The sequence below is a fragment of the Anastrepha ludens genome, chromosome 4 (assembly GCF_028408465.1).
Source record: "Anastrepha ludens isolate Willacy chromosome 4, idAnaLude1.1, whole genome shotgun sequence".
NCBI classification, from domain to species: Eukaryota; Metazoa; Arthropoda; class Insecta; order Diptera; family Tephritidae; genus Anastrepha; species Anastrepha ludens.
This window is the reverse complement of record NC_071500.1, coordinates 114,295,253-114,306,251: the sequence shown is the minus strand read 5'-3', so window position 1 is coordinate 114,306,251 and position 10,999 is coordinate 114,295,253. Positions and strand designations below refer to the sequence as shown.

Here is a 10,999-nt window from a genome sequence, read left to right as displayed (position 1 = left end):
AGAAATTCAAACAAATCAGCAAATTGCTAAATGCATCGAAAAGTATTTGCCGTTATATCTCTAGCCCAGATGTTTTCATTTGCATATTAATTGCTCCGTAGTTAACTCAAAGCGCCAGCTTATCAGCTATGGCCGCATATGAATATTCCGTTGCAAAGAGAGTGCCCCAGCTAACAAGCAAGTACAGGTTACTCGCTTCGTTAAGTATCCCACTTTTATGTGTTTACCTTTTAAAAGCTGTTGCTCTCCAAACTTAAAAATCAGAACGATCACTTAGTGGAATCAAAAGCCCTCTCTCAGAGCGCTTTCATTATCACTGCTACATTCAGTTGATAGCATTTGATCAACGCTTCACTCCGTTTGCTTTTCATTTAAAAAGATGTCAGCAGATTTATTGCGCTCAGTTATCGATCGAAACGCCTCACGTCTACACAATGAAACTGGTGCTGGGCATATTGGCCTTAGTCGTATTTGTTATTATTGTCGTTTTGACGACGACATCAAAAGCCATAAAAACAAATTCTATCGAAGTGAATTTACCGGGCCAAGGTGCAGTGCTCGGCAGCTATGACGAAACATTGTGGACAAAGCAGAAGTTTCTTTCATTCCGCGGCATACCATATGCGGAGTCCCCGAGTGGGAAGCTACGTTTTCAGGTTAGCTTTCAAGTAGAAAAGTGGTGATGGTGCTAAATAATTGCGAGTAGATGGATTGTGTGAAGGTACGATGAAATGATTAAGTGCAGTGAAATTTGTGTAAATTTTTTTTCATTTCTGGAGACCCCCCACCTGGGCGCATAGGCTTGTATGTGGCATACCGGTTGTAGGTCTTGGATTAACATTGTTTTTCGTTCTCTGGTAAATCTCCGGGTATCAAGAAAACGATTCTCAGATAAACAACCTTTCGTTTGGTATGTAGGCCTTCTAATTTATTCATTCGTAGAAGAATGTCTGAATTTGGTATCCCCGCAAAACTAATACGGCTATGTAAGATGACGTTGCTCAACACCAACAGCGCCGTCAGAATTGGAAAGGACCTCTCCGAGCCGTTTGATACCAAACGAGGTTTCAGACAGGGTGACTCCCTGTCGTGTGACTTCTTTAACCTGATGTTGGAGAGCATCGTGCGAGCCGCAGAACTTAATCGCTCAGGCACAATTTTTTTTAAGAGCGTACAATTGCTGGCGTATGCCGATGATATTGACATCATCGGCCTTAACAACCGCGCTGTTAGTTCTGCCTTCTCCAAACTAGATAAAGAGGCAAAGCGAATGGGTCTGGTGGTGAACGAGGACAAAACGAAGTACCTCCTGTCTTCAAACAAACAGTCGGCGCACTCGCGTATCGGCACCCACGTCACTGTTGACAGTTATAATTTTGAGGTTGTAAAAGACTTCGTCTATTTAGGAACCAGCATTAACACCTATAACAATGTCAGCCTTGAAATCCAACGTAGAATCTCTCTTGCCAACAAGTGCTACTTTGGACTAAGTAGGCAACTGAGCAGTAAAGTCCTCTCTCGACGAACAAAACTAACACTCTACAAGACTCTCATCATGCCCGTCCTAACGTATGGCGCAGAAGCTTGGACGATGACAACATCCGATGAAGCGACGCTTGGAGTGTTCGAGAGAAAGATTCTGCGTAAGATTTTTGGACCTTTGCACGTTGGCAACAGCGAATATCGCAGACGATGGAACGATGAGCTGTATGAGCTTTACGACGACATAGACATAGCGCAGCGAATAAAGATCCAGCGGCTACGTTGGCTGGGTCATGTCGTCCGAATGGATACAAACGCTCCGGCTTTGAAAGTATTCGATGCGGTACCAGCTGGTGGTAGCAGAGGAAGAGGGCGGCCTCCTCTGCGTTGGAAGGATCAGGTGGAGAAGGACTTGGCTTCACTTGGTGTGTCCAACTGGCGCCGGTTAGCACGAGAAAGAAACGACTGGCGCGCTTTGTTAAACTCGACCAAAATCGCGTAAGCGGTTATAGCGCCAATTAAGAAGAAGAAGAAGAAAAAAAACAGAAAGATTTGACAGTTCATTGAAGTAAATAGAAAACAATTGTTTTATTGCCGTAATTTAACTGCGATTGTAGCTACAAAGTCATTGCAGATATTTCATTTATTTGTTTGCAGCTTTGCGGCCTTGCATATTAGGGAGGGTCGGTTACAATGACTTATAAAAAAACTAAGGCAAAATTTTAGGACCTTTTTATTTTTAAAAGTAATAGAAATAGGCGATTTAACATTGTGTTAGCAATACATTTCGTCTTCTACAGTTTTGGAAATAAATATTAATTACAATGAAGTAATTCTAAACCACCGGCAGAGAGGTTAAGTGTATCGAACGGCTTTGGTGAACCCCGTCTAGAGTTCATTTTCGTCTGTTTTTCCTCAAAGTAAAGTTTTAGTTTGTTTTAAGCGCAGCTTAGTATTTTCTCATAATATTAGTTTGTGGAAAAAGAAATCCATTATTTTCTCAGTAGGTGGCTGTACTGATCGATATCTCGTAAAGTATTGAACAAGCAATCTTAGGTTTATGTCCTTTGCCAAGGGGACATTTCACCCTAAAAAAATTCCTTTCCTACTTTTTGTTTGTTCCATTCAGTTCTGAGTTACAGGGTGTTAACAATGGAAGTCAACAACGAGAAAATTCGGTACATTGTACAGTTTTTCTTTGATAAAGGCGAACATCCAAGCCAGTCCGCTGAAATTGTGAATGGTGCCGATATTGTAACAGTTAATTAAGTGCAATTTTCGTTTCGTCGATTCCGTTCAGTAAATTTCAATGTTAAAAAAAAAATGTCGATTGTCTCGAAAATGTCGTTAAAATCACAGAAATAATCGAAGGTGACCGGCAAGTTAGTAGTCGCAGCATCGGCCATAAACTACTTTTAAACCCTTTGCGCAAAAATTATAAGCAAAAATAATATTGATCAGAATGGCCGGACTGAATAGTAGGCCACAGGGAGGCAGGTTACATGTTTCGAAACGCTTTGGTAAACCACGATTTGAGGTAATTTTTGTATGTTTTTTCATTTATTTTCTTTTTTTTAAGTGCAGCTTAGTATTTTCCCGTAATATTAACTCCTTTCTCTCTACAAATGATCCACATCCATAATCTACTTCTTGTGTCACTGCATAGATTTTTGCTTCGACCCGCTGATAAACCTGCCATGTTTTCGCGCGAACACTCGTATCGAGTTATAAATCCTTATTTTTCCTAGGCAAAAGTCTCTGTCAACAGATGAGCTGTTGGAATTTATTTCATCATAATCTGAAGTGCTTTCCTTTGCTTAGTGGGAATTTTCTCCGTAGGTGATGTTTTTTTGGCAGTGTCTCAAAGAGGAATGAACCCATTTGACTGAAACACACAAAAAACCGTCTCCCCCTCTCGATTCTACACGCTTTTGACTATACCTTGTTCTCAGCTATTGTTACCTAATACCACAACGCATGCGATATTTTTCGCAAACAAACCGGCACACCGTAATATATACATATATTTGTTTATTCACATGCAGTTAATTGCTCGCCTGATATCTCATTGAATTGATAACAACTTAAGAGGTGCAAGAAACAAGCAGGGAAAAGAGACGTGTTGCCTACTATAACTGTACTATACGTACATAGGCACACGTGCTTGAGCATTTGACGCGCTCCATTCCCAGTAACACAAGTAGCTCATAAAACAATACATTTTAGTTAATTAAGCATTTATGCATGCCACTTAAAAGTCCAAAGAACACTTATTGGTTTAGCAACGGCCAGTTTATTATGGCTTGCCATTCCACATCTTTGAGCTGTTTCAAGCGAGACAAAAGGCAGAACAAATCTTGTGTTCCGGAACTTATTGCTGATTTACTATATTATAGTATATTTTGATAACTGAAATGATTTCCACAAAATCCGTTGAAAACCTGATAGCCAAGGGAATGATAGCTAAGACACAGTGCCAAATATTACGCCAAATTAAATATTTTCCGAGGTCCTCACAGCTGGCGGATGCAGTGTGGATCTGTGTATATTTTGAAAGTAACTTGGATGGACTTCTCTTTAACTTATATTGAGTTAAAAGTTCTCAGTGCTATAACCTTTCTTCTAATGAAAGTATGAAAAAAGGAAACGGTATTTTCTAAATGTATTTATTTCTTAGGTATCTGAACAAACAAAAAAACTTAGGTTTACAAGCTTAACCTTGAAAGGTAAAATAGGGCACAAATTCACATCAAAAAAGTATTGGGGTATTCTTTATATATATTAGCGTATGCTTTTGGCGTCGTAACGGTAAACTGCCGTTATTTTCACTCTTGCTTTTTACTTATTCGTACGTTTCGGATTTGCATATGGTTGCAATCACTTTTGATCGCGATTTCAACGGACATAGACCAAAGTGGGCCGTGGAGTTGAAATTTCCCTAGACCTACCTCAATTAATGATAAAACTGTATTTAGAAAAAATATCCTATCTTGCTAAATCATCGTCCAGCGTTCGAAACATGGTTATGCATTATTGCAATACTGGCAAAATAGCTCGGGAGAGCAGATCTGGCTGCCCAAAAAAATTAGCCGAACGACAGGAGCGAATTGTGGTGTCCACGGTGGCACAAAATCCCAAAACTTCGTCTGTTAAATTGTGCAAGAGCCTTCAAACTTCATTTGAAATCAATTTCAACCTCCAAACTGTTCGGAATACCCTATATACACCTGTGTATCATGGCCGGGTTCCTCAACGCAAACCCTTCATTTCGAAGGTAAATAAGAAAAAGAGGCTAGAATTTGCTAAACAGCATTTAAATAGGCCCGACGCTTTTTGGAACACCATCATATTTAGTGATGAATCAAAATTCAATTTATTTGGGTCAGATGGAGCACAAAAGGTTTTGGCAAAAGCCAAATAAAGCCCGCTCAAAATAGTTAAACACGGTGGAGGAAATGTGATGGTTTGGGGGTGTTTCGCGGCATCTGGTGCCGGAAAGCTCGTGTTCATAGATGAGACGATGGATAAGCATGTGTTGCGCGACATTCTTAAAGAAAATTGAAGTCCAAGGTGTGTTTTTGCGCCTTATTTTACCTTTCAAGGTTGAGCTTGTAAACCTAAGTCGCAATTTATTTTGTTTTTGTTCAGATACGTAATGAATAAATACATTTAGGAATTATCGTTATCTATTTTTTATACTTTCATTAAAAGAAAAAATACAGTACTGAGTGCGTGTGCCAATACTTTTTGATTCACTGTATATGCAATTCTGACGGCAGGCATTTACGTATTTGCCTTTTATCTGTAAGTATTTGTAAAGGGTCTTTCAATGGACGCACCTAGATGATGTTTTAAAATAAAACATATAAAATAGATTCTTTCAGGTTTCAATATTTCAATTTGCAGGTAAAATCCACCAAAAAGTCGATTTATTCACGCCTAATTGCTGAGAACGTCGTGATATCAGTGATGAAGATTGTTCAGCCACACAGTGCTACAGTAACAATATTCACAGAACATTAAACAGTACGTCCAATTTTTGGTCTGCCAGTCCTCTTACTATCCTCCACGGAATCAGTTTTTCGAATTTTTTTTACCATCCTTTGAATCGACTCATTGGGACTATTATTTCCACGAAAAAAATTACAAGTTTCGACCTTTTTTATTATAAGTTTTAATAATTTTAACGCGTTATTCTATCATGTGAAATCATGCATCTGTCTTCGTGCCAAATGTCAAACAAAGACCCTGTCTTCTTCTGCTTGATTGGCACGATAACCGCTCACGCGATTTTGGTCGAGTTCAACAAGTCGCTTCTTTCTCGTGCTAACTGGCGACAGTTGGAAACACCAAGCGAAGCTAAGTCCTTCCCCGCCTGATCTTTCCAACGCAGAGGAGGCCTTCCTCTTCCTCTGCTATCAGCAGCTGGTACCGCATCGAATACTTTCAGAGCCGTAGCAAGCGTATCCATTCGGACGACATGACCCATCCAACGTAGCTGCTGAATCATTATTCGTTGCACTATGTCTATATCGTCGTAAAGCTTATATAGCTTATCATTCCAACGTCTGCGATATTCGCCGTCGCCAACTTGCAAAGGTTCAAAAATCTTCCGCCGAAACTTTCTCTCAAACACTTCAAGGGCCGCTGCATTGGAAGAAAGACTTTTTATAATAATTAAAATATAGCGCGGAAATGCAAGTCAGGCCTAACTGGGCTTCAGTTTTGGTAGAATTAAATACTACTCATTTGGGCGGAACATCCTCATACTTGCCGTTCGTTTTTCTACAATCCGTCAACAACTAGCAATGGCTGAGTCACGGTCATATAGTTCGCTTATCAGTAACTGAATCAAGCACTGTAGATGGGCTAAGTTCATGGTATTCTCAATATCAGTAAAATTATTTTCATTTGAAAGAGAATTTTGCCCCCTTGAAAACCCATGTCGAGTTCTAGATTGCAAGACACAAAATGAAGACACGTCACATCTTGGAAGTGAACTACTTATTCCACCATAAAAAAAAAATTCAATTAAAAAATTGCGTCAACTAAATTGAATTATATATACCTATGTATATAATTGGTGCCAACACCCTTTTTTGGGTGTTTGGCCGAGCTCCTTCTCCTATTTGTGGCGTGCGTCTTGATGTTGTTTCGCAAATGGAGGACCTACAGTTTCAAGCCGACTCCGAACGGCAGATATTTTTATGAGGAGCTTTTAAATGGCATTGCCTGCCGAGGGGCGACCACTATTAGAAAAATGTTTTTCTTAATTTTGGTGTTTATTTGCATCGAGATTTGAACCTACGTTCGCTCTGAATTCCGAATGGTAGTCACGCACTAACCCATTCGGCTACGGCGACCGGCGCAAATTGAATTAGAAACAGTAAATAAGAAAACCATAATAAACTAGAAAAAAGTTCTTGAATAGTAAATCATAAAATATATTCTGGAATTATTAAATTTTTTAATTATTTTCCCACAGCCACCAACAAAACGCACGGCTTGGCAAAAAACCTTCGATGCCCGTAACTTTGGCAAACGCTGCCCGGTCATAACAACTGTGTCAAAACTCAATGCTACAAAACTGAAGGAGGACCTGGAAGATTGCTTAAACTTAAGCGTGTACACCAAAAGCGTAAATACAACACATACATATATCGGGTGTTTTTTATGAGCTTGATACCTGCAAACGGCCATATTTTCCCTGATTTTCATTAAAATTATTTAAAATGAAGAAGTCAATATATTTTTTTCAAAATTGGTATACAGTTTATTTATACATTAGAATAATATAACCATTTTTTTTTTATTTTAATCATTTCAAATGGCGGATGTACACTCAATTCTTCCAGGAAGGTCGCAGCGGGGGGCATTGTAGCATAGATGTCAGTGACCTGAATACAAAAAACCAAACATTTTTTTGTTTATTAATGTCATAATTTCTATATGAATTAAAAAAAGGGGGAAAAATTCGCAGAATAAAATGCTTAAAAAAAGTTGAATTTTGGGGCGAATTTTCCTACTATTTTTGCTTTGAAAAAGTTATTTTTTCGAAAAATTTTCGAAAACTTGTAAATTCACATAGAAATAAAAATATCATAAAAAAGATGTGTGCAAAATTTCAGGGAGATCGGTCAGTAACTTTTCGAGTTATCGTGTACGCCAATTCGAAACATATAGTTTTGAGAAAAACGCGTTTAAAGTTTGAATACATAACTATACCTCTCCCAGCGCTCGAACGCAAAGAATAGAGTCGGCACGGTTGACGATCTATAATATAAGATATACTTAAATGTACGTTCTAAAAATTTTATAAAAAAAACATATTTGTTTTCGAAATTTTAGAGGTATCTGTCCTCTTAAAATGATAATTGGAAATAGAAATATTGTTGAAATAAGTTTTTTTTATTATAATCTGGTAGATAATTTCATGACATTTATTTTTTTAATATAATATCGCACCTAAAAGAACACCCGATACATGCTTACGAATTCTAGTCCACAAATTTTTTCTGAAAATATTACTTCATTTATAGTTAGAGGCCAAGCTACCGGTGATGTTCTATATTTACGGCGGTGGCTTTTACAATGGCTCCGCCTCCGATCACCCACCACACCACTTGCTGGAAAAGGACATTGTATTAGTGGTACCACAGTATCGCATTGGCGCACTCGGTTGGCTGACCACGCTCACCGAACAAATGCCCGGCAATGCACCAGTAATGGATCTCTTGTTTGCTTTGAGCTGGGTGCAAGAGTATATTCATGTGTTTGGCGGCGATCCCGCGCAGGTGATGATAGTTGGACAAAGTGCAGGTGCGGTTATGTCTGGTGCCTTGCTGCTGAGTCCCAAAACACCTGAGGGGCATTTTAAAAGATCAATCGTGCAGTCAGCTTCTATACTAGCACCTTGGGCTATCAATCGAACACCATTGGAACAGGCAAAACGCATCTGCGAAGCACTCAAATGCAGTCTGTGTAACAATCTGCTAAAGCAACATAAATGTTTGAGGAAAGCAAATGTATTGGACTTATTGCGAGTTACAACGGAGGTGAGTTAAGGGCTGAACTTGCAAAAATTATATCTACATAAAAATTATATTTGACAATAAATATAATAAAATATATGTATGCACTTGTATTTAAGGAAAGTTTTAGCCCAGTGATCAACGATATACTTGGCGTGCTTCCAGCGGAACCGAAAACGCTGCTAGACAATCTCAATCGCACCGTGCCGCTAATGGCTGGCTTCACCAAGCATGATGGCTCATTTGTGCTGGCAAGTAGGTGTCCGTCAATTGAACGAATTGGAAATACAAATATCTATAATAAATCAAATTTGTCTAACCTCTAAGCACTCTACGACAGTCTTGTGGCGCTATATGGCAGTATTTCTAAATTAACTGTGCGCAAATTCGCAAATACACTGATCGATTTAGGCAAAGACAGCACTGGTCTATCTAGAAATTTGCTCCTGCACATGCTCTTTGAGCGGGAATTGCTGGATACGAACAATCACACCGCAGCGTGGCCGGCATACTTTGACGTATGTACGCACACACACATACATTTATGCATCTTCACCTTGAACTATTTATTTTAGATTGCCAATACTATAGCTATAAAATCTCCGGTGGTAGCGTATGTGAACGGCTTGCAGCGAATAAGTGCGACCCCTTTTTATGCGTATACCTTTGATTATGCAGGCGAGCACACGCGCTTCGGCTATGAGTTCGGCAATTCGCAGTATCCCTTTGAGGGTGGCATACATCATTCAAATGATAATATCTATTTATTCGCCACACACCACTTGAATGCGAATGACACACAAATTGCAAAGAAAATGGTGGATTTGTGGTACTCCTTCGCGGTGCATGGTGAACCGAGGGCTGAAGATCAGCCAATGCTGAACATTAAACCTATGGAAAGTACGTAAGATATGCTAGTAACTATGATCAGAGTAGAGAGAGAAAATTTTTTTTTGTTTTAATTTATATATATTATTTAAACATATAATATTTCCTTTCATTTGTAATAATATAAGGGGAAAAGAAATCCATATCTCGTAAAGCATCGAGCAATCAATTTAAGGTTTATGCTGTTTGTCAAGGTGACATTTCACACTAAAAAAATGTCTGTCCTATTTTTTGTTTGCTCCATTCAGTTGTGAGTTACAGGGTGTTAACAATGGAAGTCAACAAACGGGAAAATTCAGTACATTTTACAGTTTTTCTTTGGTTAAGATGAAAATGTAAGCCAGGTCCCTGAAATCGTGAATGGTGTCGCAACTGTAACAGATAATTATATGCAGTTTTGGTTTCGACGATTTCGTTGAAGCATTTTTGATGTTAAAGATGCACCGAAAATGTTGAAAGATGTCGAAAATGTCGTTAAAATTACGGAAACAATCGAAGTTGTCCGACAGGAGCAAAGATCGACTATAAAACAGCTTTAAGCCATATGCACACATTATTTCCCCAAACGAATTCATATCAGTGCATTGAAAGACAAAAGGGCAGCAGGAATTATAGAAGTTAGAAGTTTTCGACGAGATTTCATTTATGATAAGTAGGACCACCTGAAATATGTTCTAAAAAGCTGATTTTAAGTGCTTAAAAATGTAATTAAATTCTGAATATCTGCTCCAAAATGCTTCCAAAGTCCTTATAAGTAGCAAATTCTCATCAAAAATTCAAGCATTTTAATCGAAATTAAAAAAAAATGTTGGCTGTGCAGGATTATAACCAATTGAGTTTTAGTATAATGAAGTGTAAGTGTGAAACGCCTTATTTTTTTTTCTGCCAGCCGAAACATATACTTTCTTTATTTTTTGTTTGAAACGTATAATTATTTTTCGCCTCTATTTTGCCGTCTAGTACAACGTAACGCGCTTGATATTTAAAAAAAATTGTTATTTATTTTTTTATTTTCACTTTCATTTCAGCTGAATCGGGTCCTTACTTTCACATAAATAAAGAAATTAACTTAGGCTATGACATTTTATCGGAACTTACAGTTACTGTTAATGATCCCGACAGTCACAAATTAATTAGAATGCCAGCCTCGTGACTGGCTAAAATAAATCAGTTAAGTAGGATAAGAAATTAAAATATATGATTGTACTAAAAAAACACATTTTTTTGCTTTTATATAAACTACATGTTTTTTACTGGTTCTAGCATAAAAAAATATATTCGCTTTTTTAAAGACCTCTAATGGACACGAAGCGAGGTAGCTTATGCTTAATATTCTCCCTCTGTATGGCTTACGAAAAGGTAAAATAGAAAGTACAACTATAATAAACCCCAGGTTGTTCATATCTGGGATTGAAATTGCTTCGCTATTTCCTAGTTTTCATTTTTGTCCTCCCTACTGCTCTAAACTTGCATAGATTAGTAGTAGAGGAGGTAGCGCAAAACGCGGAGTCAACTGTTTTATTCCGTTCCAAACTACATTTTGTGACTGCTAGTAGCTTAGAGTAGGTAGGTAAGATGGCAAGAATACCCCAGGTACG

At 38.2% G+C, this 10,999-nt stretch overlaps 1 protein-coding gene across 1 annotated transcript; it reads left to right on the top strand.

Annotated features, from left to right (window-relative positions):
* The first annotated feature begins 386 nt into the window (after nucleotides 1-386).
* LOC128860672 (glutactin-like) lies at nucleotides 387-10,618 on the top strand. Its single transcript, XM_054098328.1, has 7 exons — nucleotides 387-656; nucleotides 6,968-7,120; nucleotides 8,022-8,537; nucleotides 8,633-8,768; nucleotides 8,841-9,031; nucleotides 9,089-9,413; nucleotides 10,430-10,618. The coding sequence occupies exons 1-7, from the start codon at nucleotides 435-437 to the stop codon at nucleotides 10,552-10,554; spliced, it is 1,668 nt and encodes a 555-aa protein (XP_053954303.1). The 5' UTR covers nucleotides 387-434; the 3' UTR covers nucleotides 10,555-10,618.
* The last annotated feature ends 381 nt before the right edge of the window (nucleotides 10,619-10,999 follow it).

Coding starts and splice junctions, on each gene's coding strand:
- LOC128860672 (XM_054098328.1), top strand. CDS start 435: ATGAAACTGGTGCTGGGCATATTGGCCTTAGTCGTATTTGTTATTATT. Junction 657..6,967: donor GTGGGAAGCTACGTTTTCAG/GTTAGCTTTCAA, acceptor ATTTTCCCACAG/CCACCAACAAAACGCACGGC. Junction 8,769..8,840: donor TGGCTCATTTGTGCTGGCAA/GTAGGTGTCCGT, acceptor CTAACCTCTAAG/CACTCTACGACAGTCTTGTG.